Source organism: Fusarium oxysporum, chromosome IX, assembly GCF_013085055.1.
Source record: "Fusarium oxysporum Fo47 chromosome IX, complete sequence".
Lineage (NCBI taxonomy): Eukaryota > Fungi > Ascomycota > Sordariomycetes > Hypocreales > Nectriaceae > Fusarium > Fusarium oxysporum.
In genome coordinates, this window is record NC_072848.1 from 515,521 (window position 1) to 532,432 (window position 16,912).

At 49.5% G+C, this 16,912-nt stretch overlaps 6 protein-coding genes across 6 annotated transcripts; 2 read left to right on the forward strand and 4 right to left on the reverse strand.

Moving 5' to 3' along the window:
* Positions 1–134: 134 nt before the first annotated feature.
* FOBCDRAFT_230692 (uncharacterized protein) lies at positions 135–1,430 on the reverse strand. Its single transcript, XM_031189466.3, has one exon. It carries the CDS (start codon positions 1,054–1,056, stop codon positions 238–240), a length of 819 nt encoding a protein of 272 aa, XP_031033451.2. The 5' UTR covers positions 1,057–1,430; the 3' UTR covers positions 135–237.
* A 971-nt stretch (positions 1,431–2,401) lies between these two features.
* FOBCDRAFT_252706 (alpha carbonic anhydrase) lies at positions 2,402–3,628 on the forward strand (the record flags this gene model as incomplete). The annotated part of the gene is made up of 3 exons (XM_031189467.3): positions 2,402–2,539; positions 2,636–3,198; positions 3,259–3,628. 3 exons carry the CDS (start codon positions 2,402–2,404, stop codon positions 3,458–3,460), a joined length of 903 nt encoding a protein of 300 aa, XP_031033452.2. The 3' UTR covers positions 3,461–3,628.
* A 774-nt stretch (positions 3,629–4,402) lies between these two features.
* Positions 4,403–5,284, reverse strand: FOBCDRAFT_278863 (RTA1 like protein-domain-containing protein; the record flags this gene model as incomplete). The annotated part of the gene is made up of 2 exons (XM_031189468.2): positions 4,403–5,067; positions 5,125–5,284. The coding sequence occupies 2 exons, from the start codon at positions 5,282–5,284 to the stop codon at positions 4,403–4,405; spliced, it is 825 nt and encodes a 274-aa protein (XP_031033453.2).
* A 2,387-nt stretch (positions 5,285–7,671) lies between these two features.
* Positions 7,672–9,736, reverse strand: FOBCDRAFT_167393 (glycoside hydrolase). The gene is made up of 5 exons (XM_031189470.3): positions 9,256–9,736; positions 9,039–9,200; positions 8,662–8,985; positions 8,362–8,606; positions 7,672–8,314 (listed from the first exon to the last, which is right to left on the reverse strand). Exons 1-5 carry the CDS (start codon positions 9,356–9,358, stop codon positions 7,739–7,741), a joined length of 1,410 nt encoding a protein of 469 aa, XP_031033455.1. The 5' UTR covers positions 9,359–9,736; the 3' UTR covers positions 7,672–7,738.
* A 2,472-nt stretch (positions 9,737–12,208) lies between these two features.
* Positions 12,209–12,923, forward strand: FOBCDRAFT_230698 (uncharacterized protein). Its single transcript, XM_059609843.1, has one exon. The coding sequence runs from the start codon at positions 12,233–12,235 to the stop codon at positions 12,794–12,796; it is 564 nt and encodes a 187-aa protein (XP_059465754.1). The 5' UTR covers positions 12,209–12,232; the 3' UTR covers positions 12,797–12,923.
* Positions 12,924–14,082: 1,159 nt separating this feature from the next.
* Positions 14,083–16,480, reverse strand: FOBCDRAFT_263816 (tRNA synthetases class I, catalytic domain-containing protein). Its single transcript, XM_031189472.3, has 2 exons — positions 15,797–16,480; positions 14,083–15,744 (listed from the first exon to the last, which is right to left on the reverse strand). Exons 1-2 carry the CDS (start codon positions 16,159–16,161, stop codon positions 14,223–14,225), a joined length of 1,887 nt encoding a protein of 628 aa, XP_031033457.1. The 5' UTR covers positions 16,162–16,480; the 3' UTR covers positions 14,083–14,222.
* Positions 16,481–16,912: the final 432 nt, after the last annotated feature.

Consider the following 16,912-nt stretch of genomic DNA (forward strand, 5'->3'; position numbering starts at 1 on the left):
TTAATGCCCCAGACTTTAATTGGGAGATCTCGTATGCTCACAATAATAGCATAGCCTAGCAGAGAATATAACCGAGAAGAATTAGGTTTACGAGTAATTATGCAAGCAATTATGCATAAAAGTAGGGGTTCTTACAAATGTCCCTCCCGCATAGGAATTCCAGTCTCTTACATGCTATACTTTATCAAAAGCCATAAGTTCAAATCTAGTTGCTTAAGTTCGGAAATACTATTGCCACTACTTCTTCAGGTACTTGGCCAAAGACTTGTTAATAAACTCCCGCCCTGCTTCATAAAGCTTCATCCTCTGCGTCTCAAACCCATCCTCCTTAAACAGACTCTCCCCCGGCCCAACAGCAAACTGCTCATCACCCTTAACAAGCCCATCAAACATCCTCTCCGTAAACTCACCAAGCGGCATTCCAATCTCTCCACCGTTCACCAAATCAGGCTGATGCTTCTCATCATGCAACTCCGTCTGAACAGCCGGCGGAAAAACTTCGATCATGCGGATGTGAGAAGCTCCACTAGCTTTGAGTTGTTCTCGAACGTTTAGGATGAAAGTGTGAAGGGCCGACTTGGATGCATTGTAATTTGGTGTTCGTATCATGGAAGGAATTAGGCCAAGCGTCGCGCTGACGTAGATTAGATGGCCTTGGGGCTGTTCCTTGAGATGAGGGAGGAATGCTGCGGTGAGATGGACGGCAGATGTGTAATTGGTGGTAAGTTCGTCGCCAAGAACAGATAGATCCAGAGTTTCGGGGCTGGTAAAGTCAAATCCTCTTTGGATGCCTGAACTAAACACGATAGAGTCCAAATCTGGATCGGACTGGGTGATAGATTCGGCAAAGCCTTTGATTCCATTCAGGTCCGTGACGTCAAACACCACGGCCCTTGCATTATCATCTCCATATTTCTTCACAAACTCCTGAAGCTTATCGCTCCGTCTACCGACGACAATGACCTTTGTCCCTGTGGCTATGAGCTTGGCGGCAAGGGCCTCTCCAATACCGGAAGAAGCACCGAGCACGAGGGCCTTTTGGTACAAGGGAGCCATGTCTAACAGTGCAAGATTGAGTTTCGAAGGATCGCGAGATGATATCGAAGGGAAATGACAGGTGAGAAGCTTGCGTATGTCGTATCAACTGCCGTGGTATCGTGACTGGGTTGGTAATGCTTGACGAGGGGTAAAGTGGGATGGAAGCCGAATTGTCGGTAGGTTGAGACTAGGCTGCGTTGTGCAGGATAGGAAGGAGACTAGGATATAGCTTAATATTGAAGTCTTGGCACTTGTGATAGAGTTTGGGATGGATGTAAGTGAGGTTGAGCGGATTTGTCGTCGTCATGCAGAACATGATTCCATTGGGTTCTGTTATCGCGAATCCACTATCGCCAAGTCACCTGACTCGATCAAGTTACAACTGTACGGAGAAACGTAGCATCGTTCAAAACTTAAGCTTATTCATAATCCTTTCCAAAAACTCCATAATTGAGAGATTTAAGAAATGAAATTACCATCTCCACGCCCCTCGAGTCATTCTCAAGCCACAGGTCGAGGCCGTGTGTCAGATTACAGCCAATGCACTGCCAAGGAGTCCAGAACCTCTGCCCCGTCTGAGCCCCCCAGACCCTTGAACGGCTTACCCCTGGCGCTTGGCAACGGCTTTTCTAGAGCTCCTGGAGGTTTTGTTCCAGCCAGTGATGTTTCGCTGTTCATCTCCATGGAGAATGTCCAGTTTAATGCGATGCTCCGCGGGGCTTTGCGGGCGTAAATAACAACCTGGCACACGTCATTTTATTATTCAGAGTTGCGCTTTAAGAGGATACTCGGGGTGAAGACCGATAAATAACTGGATTTACGAGTGCAACGCTATGAAGCTTCACGAGTTCACGTGTGCGACAGCAGTTTAGACGCATTGTTTGGCCAAAAGCATAATTGATTCATGCAGACTAATGTTGAGTTCAGGGTCTACTCTAACCCAAATGCGCAAGACCAAAAACGTCCCCCGGTTTTCAATGGGACACTCGGACATAACTGAACAGGGCATACCCAGCGACGCTTATTTCATTTTCTTCAGCAACATTACTGCGTCGAGGCAATAACCACACCCGTTTTAGATCCACCGCCCCCGGTCTGGCCGGTACGAGCATTGTGGCGTGACTTTGGCGGCAGTCAGCTAGCTACCGTTGCAGTTGATGTAAGCCCCAGCCTGTAGACCCCTGGATTATGACCCTGGGTTCATATTACCTGTCGGGGATTGTAGGGATGAGGATAAAGGAATACTTAAATGGAGAGTGTTTCTCGGTTTCAAGCGTTTGAGATCTGTAGAAGCTTGTTTTTTACCTTATTTCTTGAGTGTCAACGGTTTCCCCAACTTTTGACGTAGACAATTTCTTCAAATATGACTTCTTGGGTATCTTTGTTAGCTGTCCTGGCTGCGTGTGCGCCGCAGGTTCATGCGTCGTGTGCGTATGGAACGCATCTTCACCGGAGAGCCGATGTTATTCAAGCTCCCAAGTTTGGATACTCTGCTGCCAATGTACGCCACTCAATCCCCTAAGACTTCATCTGCTGTCTCTCTTATCCACCGAGGACTTCAGAGAGCTCCATACAGGTTACTGACTTTATACAATAGGGCCCAGCAAACTGGTACAACTTAAACCCCAAGGCCAACGAACTATGCGCAACTGGTCACCACCAATCCCCCATCAACCTCGCCGACGGTTCATTCAACATCATCCCCGCCTCAGACCTAAACATTGAGATCCCAAACTTTACCAAGGGCGCTGAGTTTGAGAACTTGGGAAGTACCGTCGAAGTAGTCACCGAAGGACTCGGCGGTAAAATCACCATCGAAAACACGACATATCATCTCAAGCAATTCCACTTCCATCTTCCCAGCGAGCACATCGACAACGGTACCAGTCTGGCCATGGAGATGCACATGGTTCACGCAAGTGCGGACAACAAACTCGCTGTCATTGGTGTTTTCATCGATCTCGACGATGGAGCGGCCGATTCGTATAAATTCAGGGAGACGCGCAAGGGTAAGACAGACACCCCTGCTACGAAATCCACTGTCGTTACTACCGTTCTCAACTCGGTGGATAAGATTGCGACCCTAGGACAAACCACTCACATCAAGTCGCTCAAAATGTCCGAGATTGTATCGCTTCTCAACAAGGGCGATTTCCAATCGTAAGTCTACTAAGCATGCCAAGAAAAAGTAATGCCCGCTGACGGTTTTTGTTGTCTTAGATACTCGGGTTCGCTTACTACACCGCCCTGTAGTGAGGATGTCAAGTGGCTCGTCTCCACTCAGAAGGTTTCTATTCCTACGCGAACTTATTTGAAGGCCCGATCTGTCATCGGCTACAACGCTCGCTTCCCTCAAAATGTGCCAGGGGAGGAGAATATCTTGAGCTTAGTGGCCGATGAGATTGAGCACCACGATGACTAGATTAAGTTGTACACCATGGTGGTTGTCTGTTTGGAGTAGAGGAGTCATTTGATCAAGTCAGTAGAGTAACGTATGGGAGGCAAAGTGAGCGATTATTTACATGTATCAATATTAGAAGGCGATATAAACGCAAGCATAAGCATACAATACGATCAATTTCCGATTTCACCACTTTTCTCCGATGCTAAAGTGTTATCGCCGAGCCGCTTGGCTCTCGGTACTCTATCTCCAATGTAACTTTAAATCATCATGAAGAACGTTACAGCCAAATTGGAAATGTCGTCGTTTTTTCGACGTCAGTGCCCCCATATCTTGGCATCCCAACGTCTGGAGAACGTGGGGAACCGTCTGATTTTCTGTGTTTACCCCTGGCTAGCTCAAGAGTTGGTGCTGATCTTCTCCCCACCTGTTTGTGCAAGTGGTTGAAGGTTTGACGGCGCTAAAGCCATCCGCTGTCAAGTTTATGTGACTATCATTCTCTTGGCGATGAGTTTTCGGGTTAGAAATGGAGCTGTGAGGCGATATGTAGCATTGAAGAGAGTCATGTTTGAGTGAAGGGGGCATTGTGCGCGGTTATTAGAGTTTGGGGTTATGATGCAGTGGATATTACACCGAAACGCGAGAATTTCTCCGTGCTTGGTTAGGACTGTCGTGGGCAAACTCTAATTCTTCCTGCTATCCCCGATCACCGGGATATCCTTGGACATGCAGTAGCTGCTGACAAGAGGGACACCAGAATATCTCGAGATCTATTGGCTCGTCTATCAACCTAAGCCATCGGTAGCATATCCCATCTTCGACGATTGTCAGCCAAGCCTTAATTGCATTTCTGAAACTCTATCTCGTGCGTAATTCCTCCTATCAGAGCTGAAGCACAAATTGGCAGAACCTACAACTCCTCTCATACTGGTCTTAAAACGCTCATAATTTTATCAAATTGATCTAAGCCGTGCCAGACATTGGTTGTTGTCTATAAGGATTATGATCAGCCGTCAGATCAGCGGCGTACCAATTCAATGACAACGCCATAACGATAGCCATGAAGAGAATATCAAGTACGTAAATCGGCCATTCATGCGCCTGCAAATATCCATCATCCCCAAGCCCAAACTCAACCAGTCGAAACACGTTTCGGAATAGAATCAGTATCGCACAGGCATATAGCTCACTGAGCATTATAACCAACAAGAGGTTCGGATTAATCGCCCCAATGAGTCCTCTTCTCGCAAGTCGTGCATGAAATGTTCCCGTACAGAGTAGGAAGATGACCAATATGACAACCTGAAGAGCCAGTCCAGCAAGAACAACGTTTTCCCCACTGTTCTCATCAGCTGTATTGTTGGCGTTGACGAGCATTCCTGCGCCGCAAGCCTGAACGACGAAGCATAAGACATCGCCTATTACAAAGAACTTGGAAAGCCATGGTATTCGTATGATGGAAAGGTCTGGATGGTCAGAAGCGCGGATGATTCGGCCGAGGAACATGTAGATTGCCGCGGAGAAGAAGATGGGCGCCAGGAGGATCAGGAGTGTTTGCGTGCCGTACGATCCTTGGTCTCGTAGGTGGTCGGTCGAGTATATCCTTGCGGCAAGACCCGCGGTCTCAACTATGAGGGAAGTGTTAGAAGGATGGTCGATAGTCTTTGGGTAAGTTGGGGACATACAGAGTCCTCCGAGGACAAGAGTGAGGCAGAACCACTTTCGGTAGCGAAAGATATTCCATAGATGAACAAGAGTGAGAACTGCGAATACGACGCAAACGACAAGCGCCAATATTTTTGAGGGCCGGTAGAGCTCGTATACGTTGTCTGCTGTAGATGCCATGTTGAAAATTGATCATAAGGCGAACGATTACAAGAAGAGAAGAAGTCTCAACCTGTTCTAGGGGAACCGCGTGGTTTTGGTGTCTTTGGCATTCGGAAACTTCCATACTATGATGCTGCGGTAACTCACGCGTGGCTTCGTTTAGGTGCATGGAGATGGATGATTGGCTTGGTTTTGAAGGAGTGGCTGGGACAACGGGAAAGCCGAGCAGGACAACGATACAGTTCAAGGCCGGAACGGTTCTGCCAAAAGTTCATTAAGGACTAATGTTCCTATGGAACTGACGTTAGTAAAGACGCTATAGCTAAAAGTGCTCGTTGACTTGTCCATTACCTATGTTTTGTAACTACGAGGGTTCGATTTGTCTTTGAACCTTTCCAAGTTTCCATATTTACAGCAGTAGAATCAATGCCTATTATCCAACACATTTGCTACAAGTTGAACCCTCGTTCTATGTTATGGCAGAAGTAACTGGTACATTTATATCATCATTCAAAGAGAGAGGGGTTTCGGACTGTTCTCGTGACAGTTACCCAAACACTCTATTCCACATTGATTGAGCCTGATAAATGCATTCTAATCTAAATAGAGGGGCTTACCGTTCTATTGACGACTTATAATACATCTCACCAGTTCAATGATATCGCTTGGCTGGTTGCTGTCTAGAATCGACTTCTCTGCTGGTAGGTATCGAGAGTCCTACACGTAGCGCTGAGAATAGACCCAGCGTTCGAAAACCCTGATCCTTCTATCCAGCGACATAGACTTTATATCTCACTATGAATCCATTAATCTTTTGAGCCCTTTTTATCAGAAAGCTTAGCAGAGGGTTAGAAAACCCCTTCGCTTCTTAGCTTTTATCTGGGAGGTTGGAAATGAGAAGCATTATCAACAGCCATGCTTTTATCTTATTCTTCCAAATTTTCAGGCTCTTTCATCCATTGTAGTTCATCTGATTCTCAGATCTTATTCTTCCACTTCTTCATCTAGATTCTCTTGCTCTTCCTTCTTCCTCTTTGCACTCACTCATGTTTTCGACACCTTGTTACAAAACCCCATCGTCGCATTATCACAAATCTTCAACTCAGGTTCTTTCTCTGTCTTTGCAAAACACTCTTCTTACAGAAATTATTTCACCATTTTGCAATAACAGGATTCTTGAAATCATTCTCATAAATCTAACACGCGGACAGGATATCTTCCTCTAAAACCTAACATCTTTACCTTTGAGTTTCCGCTTAGCGTTGATCTCCCAGGCTTTATCAACCCACTATCCCTGTTTCGCATCACTCACGCCTTTCCGTAGATTCATCCCCTTTCTTTTTGAAATCTTTCCAGACATCTGGTGCGACATTCATCTGTCTGCTTAGGAGTTTGTGGGGCCGTGCTTTTGAGTTACGAGCATGGTGGGCGTTGCTTTTGAGCTAGAAGGTCCGTCATTTTGCTATGCTTGAGTTATTGGCCATCCAGTGTGTTGCTTTCGTCACTTGACGATGAAGAGGCATGGCAGGCGGGTGCTGCTGTTGGACTCGCTGGGCGCTTTCTCAATTCTCCTTGTTCCGCAGGCCACTCAGTTTGACGGAGACGGATGCAGGAGCTTGTACTTCTATTGATACTACCTCAACCTTTGCAAATGTTAAACGGTCTCGTTGAAATCAAGTACTTCGGCTTTATTGCTATAAGAAGAGTAAATTCACTGCGTGGTTGTTTAAGTGGAAGTGGAATGTTGTGAGTTTGAGCAAGGCTGAAAGGCTGTGGGTTAGCCCCACAATTACGACAAGTCAACCACTTCCGCCAATCCAGAATAAGCCTGCACGTGTTCTTCATGGTCAATCAATCGTGGCAAGGTAGGCCGCTTCGTCGGATTGACGTGCTCGGCTTCTGTTAATCCTTAGAAGTCACTAGCATTGTATGATGCATGGGCATTGAACCCCCACTCTGGCGACAATGCGTCTCAGAATTGCCGGCAACTCGCGCTCTTCCATCAGCCGCGTCCAAGACCAAGTCGCAAGCCTCGGTGGAAGCTCCAGCGCAACACCAGAGCATCATCGCAGCTCATTCTATTCTTCGCTGCCAATTCTCCTCTCTGCCTTGTGGTACGCCGAGCTGCTGTTAACCGTTGAAGTTCTTGGCTGTTAGGTTCAATCGTGCCCAGCATGGACGCACGATTCCCAAGCGCGACGTTCAATTGAGACAGGTCCAAAGGTCAAGACGAGGGCCGAAACGAGAGTAACTTGTCAAGCATTTGTATTCAAACAAATCTATCAGAATGCTGCCTTTCGCTGGGTATCTCCCATCAAGGTCTTAACAATCCCTCAATCCTGGTAGGATACGTTACTCCATTCTCCAACAAAGAACAAAACAACAAATACAAACAAAAAAGTATTCCTCGCTCGCCAGTCGAGTTTCTTGCATATGTTCAAAACCAACGCCATACTCAAACTTTCAAATCGCTCAATCAAAACACATCCATCCAAACGTTCCAACAGCACCCGCAAGGACCAAGAACGTCAGGATACCCGCTCCCGCCCGATCCGCAGTCGTGATAGGTTCCGGCTCAGGATTATCATGCGAATCCTCACCAGCCTTTGGATCACCCTTCGAAATACCACCCGTCTTATTCGTCGCAGGCGGTTCAGCGTCGCCGATCAGTAAACTCGACACCGCAGCTAGCACGTTCATCTGTTCGCCCGCGCCGCTAGTCTCGTCAACAGCAGGGTCCACGAATTCACCGCCGCTCCAGTAGAAACCGCATTTGCGACCCGAGTCTCCGCCGGTGCATTGCTTCACGGCCGCTTCTGTGGATGTCTGCAGCACGGGGAGGATCCTTTCCGCGGTGAAGGGCGCGACTTGTGTTGTCACTGCGAGCCAGCGGTGCACGTAGCCCTTGAAGGACAACATGTCGGTCGAGCAGGCGCCCTTGCGGCCCTCGCAGGGGACTTCGTACATGATGTCCTTGGGGAAGAAGTTCTTGAGCGTAGCGTCGAGGAGCTTGTCGATGCGGTCCTCCCATACATTGGAACCGTTGGTCTGCGATTGTAAGTGGGTGTGTTTTGGGGAGAGGTGAGTGGACTTACAAAGTTGTACATAAAGGCAGCGCCTTGGATGAGAATGGCGGCGTTGTAGGAAAAGGTGGCCTTGTTGATGTCGGTACAGTTCTTTCCGACGTGTCCGCCATCGTAGACGAGCCACCTCTCGTGATCGATGTAGTTGACGTTCCAGAGCCACTCCCACGTCTCTTCGGCGTATTTCGCATATGTTTCGTTTCCTGTGTATCGCGCAAGACGAGCGCCGATGTTGAAGAAGCATCCGTTGGCAATGGCTGCAAAAATGTTAGCTACAACCCCCCACTGCTTATGGGCCAGAGATCGACGCACTGTTCTTGTAATCGTATCCAGAGTTGGTGAAGGGGATCTGCCATCGCATTCCACCGTTACACTCGTCATCGTGTCGCTCGGGCTTAGCCTGTGTCGTCCATACGGCCTGTGCGAGGGCGAGCCATTGGGGTTGGTCATCGGGTGGATTGGGGAATTTGTTCTCTGCTGCAAGCATGGCGGACATGCCCCAGAAGCCTTGATCGTCGTTTCCGAGGGATGCGCTGTGGTTGCTGGGCATGTAATCGTGGCCGTCGCCTGTTTGGTGAAGCATGCCCTCCATCACTACGTGGTTGTAGCTCTCGTCGCCGGTGAGCTTCCAGTAATCTGCCCCCGGTTAGTCTTCAATCCATTTCGATGAGCTATCAATGCCGACGCACCGATATATGTTCCCATCATCGCTCCACCTTCCCACCAGTAGTAGTCGCCCTTGTATTCTGTTGGAGGACCGGGCAAGATACCGGGAATCATGCCAGTCTGGTTACCGTCATATTGCAACATGAGATCATACGCCAGTGTTCGCGCTGATTGCTTAATCTCATCTGCATGTCGATTAGTATTCCTCTTCCATCCACTACGGTCGTCGGCATCGCATACCCTTTGTTCCAATCTTGTAATACTGTGCGTCGACCGATTGAACGAGAAGACCTCCCAGAAGCGCAGCCTGAGCCACAAAGGCTGTCGGTGAAGAAAACATCATGCCGCCCTGTCTAGGTATGAATCCCTCTATAAGGAAATGGGCGTCGATATGAAGCGACGTCGTGATATGGTGGTCAATCAGGGTAGCTTGTAAGCGAGCGACACAAGCACCACAGACCTCAGTGTGTGTACTAAGCCCTCCCGCCAAAGCAGACAGGATCGGGAAATAAAAGTCCAAATGGGAAAAAACGAGTGTTTTCGATGTCAAAGTTTACGGCAGAAAAAGCGAATGCAAAAAGTAAGAAAGAAGCCTGTCAAAAGAGACAGAAGAGAGATCTGGGTAGATCAAAGGTGGGACGGAAAGCCGGGGATCTTCTCTTTACTACGTACGTACAAAGCACACACAAAACAAGGGGGGAAATAAAATGGCACTGGCAAGTTTATTGGTACGAGCCAAGTCTCTGGGCATCGGGGCAGTGCAGGCGCTGCGACGAGGTGAATTTTCTTGGCGGGTTTTGACCTATGGACGAGACAAGAAGGTTGAAGGCCAAGACGCCAGTGACATGGGGTGTTTATTCATGACTTTATTGGCAAATGGTCAAGTCTTGGCGAAGGGAGCCACGTAATTGACATTTTGAACAGGCATGGACCTGACTTGCAGTGCATGGTTGAATGCATAGAGGTGAATTGAAGTCAAGACGAGCAGCGTAAGAGATCTCGTTGGACAAACATCACGAGCCGGGGATGAGACAAAGTGAGGTCCATCGCAATAACAAAGAAGGCCAAGATCCCCTGTGCTAGAGCGAGATTGAACGGGCCACGCAAGCCCTTGCACGATAACAATATACTTTCCCCTCCCCTCAAATCTATGACAGTGACAAAGTACTCTTCTAAAATATGCCCCCTTTCACAGAAGGAGGGCGCTAAACTTTAATGCGCCAACTCCACCACTCCACTGGGTTTATTGGTCCAGCCCCTGGTATGCTTAAATATTACCTTATTCTTCCTCCACGACCACTGAAACATGGGCTGCAAGGAATCAAGGTTTGAGGTCTTTCTCACGCGAGACATATTTGACCATGGGAGTTGCTGGAATGAGGAGTGAGCTGTTGATTGAGGATACAGTCATAGACATGTCGCTTATTGACTGTAAAAAAAACTGGTTTCGTGCATGGCTGGTGCTAAGGCCTCGTGATGCTAATGCCCAGTTTGATCAAGGGGCTTCTTGGCAGACCGTCATTACTTGGCGGAGTAAACAGCAAAAAAAGCATGACATTTTCCCCGAGCGTCCCGGCTCATCACAGCACTGTAGAATCCACCGCACATGCCAAAACTGTCACTCGCGCTCGTATAAAATACCCGTGTGGCTATGTATCCCAGCAACGGCTCGTTGTGTAACTTTCTGGTAGAGAAGCTTGGAGGCGGAAAGTCAATTGGTACGCGCCAAGCTAAGACATACGCGTGTCGTCGGTCTTGGGTTTTACTACCGTTTCTGAGTGGTGAGCCCGACTTCATCTTGTTTCAGCTTGGCGAACGCCCCAATTGACTTTATTTGGACGATCTTAATTTGCATTTTTGGTGAGTATATATTGTGTCGACGCGTCTTTTGGCGGTGCGGAGTGAGGCCTCTTGGTGTTGATTGACTTTGATGTTGGCGCCTGTTGCAATTGGGTGCTTTTGTTGCGGGATTAGAATGAGGTGATTCCCGCCGCGGCGTTAACTTCGCGGCGCTTCTCTGGCCGCATTGACGTATCGCAGCATTTTGGAGGTTGGGTAACTTGTCTGCAGCAGCCACATCCATCATCGTGGTGAGTTCCAGCGACCCAGGGCAGGCTTCTAGAATAGGAGCCTTGGGGCTAATGATCTGCTTCCCGACGGTTGGACGTGCATCAATTGTGGAAACGGCCAGAACGGTCTGCAGATGCAAAGTGTGACACCATTGACCTTGCCTTTCTGGTACTCTCACGTATCACAAAACTGACATCTTCCGGGCGGTTGTATGTTTGGAGATGAGGCGACGTAGTTGAGTTCTGTGGTTTTCCAGTGAGGAAGCTAAATTTTGGGCGGGGATCTTCCGGCGCCTTCAATTCTCTGGGCTGCGGCAATGATCACACTGAACCGCTGGCGTTCACCAACGTCAACAAAGGTGCATAGGTAGGAGAGTTGTGCAAGTGTGGCGCTACAGGGCTCAAGTCTTGATTGGCAATAGATAATTGCCATTTCTTCGCTGACAGCGCACCACCTACGAGCTCATCCTGTATGTACGGCACCATGAATGATTTGGCAGACGCAGATTCCATTTGGATGAGGCACGTAGCCAGAACTTCCGAACACGATATAAAATCATCGTCGCGAGTTCAATTCGATGTACACATATAACTAAGAAGCTTCTAGTCATCAAACAATCGTATGCCAATTGCAAGCAACGTCGGGCAAAAATTTGTAAATGTGCCATCTGCAGGGTAACCGGGCTTTTTAGCCAGCTAAGCTGAAGTTGGTGTAACCAGGCGGCGCGCCCCAAAGTTGACCAAGGGCAATTGATAAGATGTCATTGACGTTTAGTGGCCGGAGATATTGTAGGGAACTCATTCGACACATGTTTTCTCAGTAGGCAATGCTACAGCACTCACGGTCAACGAGAAGCGTTGGTCGGTTACTCGGCCTGCACTTTCATTGAGTAAACCTTGACGAGACAAAGATTTCGGCGAACGGGTAACTATCCGAGATTCAGCGACTCATTGTTATTATTACCCCGAAAACCGCAAAGCTATACTGGCTGTTACTATTGCGCATGCTCATGTGGTGCAATGGTGATTGCGTTACGAGGTGCCGAACCGTCCGGCCGAAAGCCCGACGGCACTCGGCCGACGAAGCGATGTCACATTTCACTTCGGGAATAATTGACCAATGATTGACAGACGATGTTGATGTGCTTATGTATTGTAACCCCCAAGCCTTCCGTACTTCAAATATGTACATGCAATTATTATACGTCAATCCCCAGTTCTTCTATCCACCTCAATTCAGTATCGCTCGCTTATTTGGGGAGAGAAGCAGGAGCATAAGACTGATCAGGCTTAACAATCTTGGCACCAGCAAGCTGCTTATCGGTATAAGCAGGCCAGATGATCTGACGCTTCGACTTGGACACAACAGAGAGAGTGGTGAAGCCGTTGTTGGCGCCGAACTGGTCGCTCCAGCCAGAGGTGATGGTGAAGTCGCCGCAGGTGCTGGGGCCGGCACTGCGCTTCTTGCTGGCGCCGGGGCCCTTGACGTCGTAGCGGCACTCGTAGGGCTTGCCGTTGCCGGTGTCGATGCCGAACTTCCAGTTGCAGATGGAGTCGTCGGAGCGGCAGTAGCGCTTGGCGTCGCGGATGGTCCACTGGGGGGTTGCGGCCATCATGTTGACGCTCTCAGCGGCGGGTGCGGCTGTGACGCCGGTGGCGGCGAGGAGGGTGAAGACTGCGGCGGAGAACTTCATTTTGAAAGGTGTTTGTAGTGGAAGTGGTTTGTGTTTTGGGTAGAGGAGATGTGTGAGTGTGTGATGATGAGATGGGACGAGACAGGAGAGGATGAGGCTGTTTATATAGATGTTCTACACTGGTGGACTTACCTTATGACATAGAAACTCTAGCTATTCTAAGCTCAGTCCCACAAGCTATACTGATCCGTGCTATAGCTGACCGTGAGCTCCAACCTCAACTCCCCTTGCAGCAGAGACCTCGTGCGTTGAGCAACACGAGGTGATCGACAGGCCGAAGCTGGATCTCGTATTCAATCCCCATCCACCGACATCAGCCGATGAACCGCACCGCACCATAGCGGGAGGCGTAGAACTATGCATAAGCATAAAGCGGCACAGAAGAAGCATAAAACGGTAGTATTATTCTTTAATTGCTACCTCGTGATTCTATCTATCTGGGCATAATTGAAGCATAAGCTCTCGTATTGAACATGTGCTTTGCTTGAGCACCGGAATCATCGCCAGGTCGGGCCCATCCCCGCAAACCGTGCACGGCACATTCGGCCCAGAGCAAGAAGGACCAAAATAGCGGAATGAGATAAATTCTTCCGTTGGGTATTTCCGATCTTCCGTCTTGTTCTACGTCAGAAACTGTGGAGATGCCCATGATCCATCACTCGGTGCAGCATCTCGTATTACTCGAATCTCACGTTACCTTCAGTCATGTTCTTACTGTACATGCCTAACGTTAGTAATGAATCCTTCACCGCATTGAGAAAGATCGAGACCGTTTTCTACGCCACGATGCGGGAGCAGCCCTTCTGGGCTGACATCAAGGCTGCTGCTGCAGCGGGGTTAGTGCCTCCTAAGAATAGAATATAGAACGGTTCTAGCGCGTCGGGGCCTGGTTTACCCCGTGCATCCAACATCTCAACAATTCTCATTGCATCCATCTTTAACAGGTACCTACATCCGAATCACTTCACTTCACATATCCAACGTCATAATCATCACAATCGATCATCTTCTAGAAAATCTCCGCCTAATGTGGAGAAACAAATCACACCATCATTTCCCCTCTCGTGTAGCTGATTACAGGGTCGATCAACCGCCCCCTCTCGTATCCTCAGACCTGCAGTTCAATCTTACATACTCTGATATGCGCATTGAGAAGCACTCTTTCTGCAGGGATTTTCCCATCGCGTTCAAGGGTATACCGAATTTGGTGGATCTGCATCAGCGCTGACATCAAAACCTCGCAACAGAGCGAATCATCATCGCGAAAGGAACAGCGTGACATATGCTGCATGCAAAGCTGAATGCTGATGTGCAAGGGAATTCATGATAGTCCGGATCTTTTTCTCTTTTTCGCATTTCTACTACGGTACTTTGTCTTTCATAACTACATGTCCGTCGTCAAATCACAAGACTTCATCCTCCCCGCCTCTATTTTTCTTTTCGCTTAACCCTTCTGGCCACCTGTGGGGACCTTGAACAGGACAGCTCGGCCGTCGGGTCCTTGGCCAAGAGGCTTGTCCACACGGTAGTATCCCTTGCGCTCGAGCTGGATAAAGTCGTTCTCCTTGAGGCCGGCGATGCTAGCGTCGACCAGCGCATCGACCTTCCAGGCGGTGACATCGGCCAAGTAGTCGTCAAGGTTGTCATCCTTCTCTAGTGTGTCCTTGGTGATGAGGTAGCCAAAGTCCCAGAGCTCAGCCTTGACAAGGTTCTCGGGGTCGGCCGCTAGCCAGTGGACCTTCTTGCTGGTGGTCTTGAAGTCGCCGGCGAGATGCAGCTCGAGGTTGAGGTCCTTGATGGGTGAGGCGGACTTGTCGAGACCGCGAACAATGGCGTTACCCCAGCTCATCAGGGTGATCTCCTCATTGTCGGCAAATTCAGCAACATCGGCTTGGTCGAGGAGAAGCTTGGGTCCAAATGTGACCTGCTTGGTACCGACGTCGGGGTTCTTGACGTGCTTGGGTCTATCCTCCTTGTATGACTTCTCAGGACCGCCAGTCACGGTGACAGTAACGGCGTCCTTCTCCTCAATGGCCATGTATCGGGGCACAACAGGGTCGAGCATTCGCTTGTTGATAGCCCAGATAGTTGTCCAGTCCATGGTGACGATATTTCGGCTAGGTCCCTGCTTCAACATGAACTCACGGAGAGCGGGAACGGTCAAACCACGACGGAGGATACCGCGGACGGTAGGCAGGCGAGGATCGTCCCAGCCGCTGACACGACCGGTGTCGACAACCTTGGTAAGCTTTCGCTTGGAAAGGAATGTTCGGATAAAGTTGATACGGGCAAACTCCCAGAGGTTGACCTTGCGGAGCTTGAGATTGTCGATGAACCAGTGGTATTGCTCGTTACGGTCGGCATACTCGGTCGTTCGGAGCGCGTGGGTGACACCCTCGAGACTGTCGACGACGGGGCAGGCGAAATCGTAGGTAGGGTAGATGTTCCAGTCCCAGCCGGTTCGGTGGTGAGGAGCAGGCTCGGCGCCCTTCCAGTTGGGGAATCGGTAGATTACGGGGTCTCGCATGGAGCCGTTGCTTGAGTCGAAGGCAATGCGAGCGCGAATGCAGTGTTTTCGGCCCAGGTCGGTGCCGTTCTTCATCTCTCTGAACATGGCCAAACTCTCCTCAGCAGGACGATCACGTCGCTTGCTGGCAAGACGGTTCTTGCGATCATCCTTCTGGACCTCGGGGTCGGTGTCATCGGCGTATGCGTTGCCGTCGAGAATCATCTGCTCGGCAATCTCGTAGAGCTCCTTGAAGTAGTCGCTGGTGTGAGTGACGGAGACGTACTTAATGTCCATCAACTCGAGATCGTGGAGAATAGAGTCCTCGAACTCCTGCTTCTCCTTGGAGGGGTTTGTGTCGTCGAATCGGACGAGGAGCTTGCCATTGCCATCGGGGGCAGTCTTGGCGAAGTAATCGTTGAGGAGAGCGGCCTTGGCGTGACCGATGTGAAGGTAACCACTTGCGAAGGGTCAGTAAAGTCGCGCGATGCGTATTGTGGTGAAGAACGTACCTGGGCTCGGGAGGGAAACGGGTGACGACACCATTCTCGGTGTTCTGGAGGCCAATGTTGTAGTTGGCACCACCAACGCGCTTCTCCTTGCCAGAGTTGAGTTTTTCTTTCAGCTCAGGGTGAGCATCCTCGATGAACTTGAACCATCGGGTGATGTTGGCGTAGGCGCCCTTTCGGACGAGGCCAATGGCGACCTTGTTGGTGCGGAGAGCAGTCCAGACCTTCTCGTCGGCCTCGCTCAGGGTGTAACCTCCAAGATAGGTTCGGAGAGTGAGGTGCTTGTCAAGATCAGCGGCCAAGGGACCGAGAGTCTTGAAGTCGGCTGTGGCGAGCACTGGAGCCGCGCTCTCAGCGTCGAAGCTCATGATGGCGGGGTTGGAGGAGGGGAAGGTTTGTCGGGTAGAGTGTTCGCTGTAACAATCGTGTGATGTAGCTTTGTCTCGTTCGTATGCGTCTATAAGTCTCGTTTGCGATCTAGTCTTCGTCTATGCAGGAACGGAGTGGGAAGCGTCTGGTAGAAGTAGGTCTCGTTGCCCCAATTTGAGCCCGAGATTTTGGAGGGGTCAAAGATTTTGGCGGGGTGATTCTGATGACTCAGGATCTTCGTAAAAGCACGTGACCCTATCGTGTGACAGGACAATCAACATTCCACGAATGCTACCATTGACTCTAGACCCAATATTTGGAAGGGGATGAATACTTTATGCATTCAATTTCTTGTATATGATCCAAGGTATTTCTTCATTTCGTTCAATCGCACCGATGTCAGGGCCAATTCGCTTACTCCGTTCCCATCGTCTTACTGTCACCCCACCAATAGCGAAGCCGGAGGAGCTTTGAGCATTGCGAGAACAACATTCCCATCCTTGGGGAATATCTCGAGAAATTTTGCTGATGAGCCACACCGAACACGGAGAGCATCCGTTTATCGGTCAACAGTCACCTTATTTTGATGACGATTGCATGAATAAGATCTTGGATATCCCGGCGTGGCAACCCCAGGCCAGGCCGGAAGCTTACCCGCCGGCTCAGAGCCGGCTTCTAGACCACGACACTCCGGGAATAACCACCGGGTGCTGGACAAGTATTATTTGCTTTAGATGACCCAATACATCA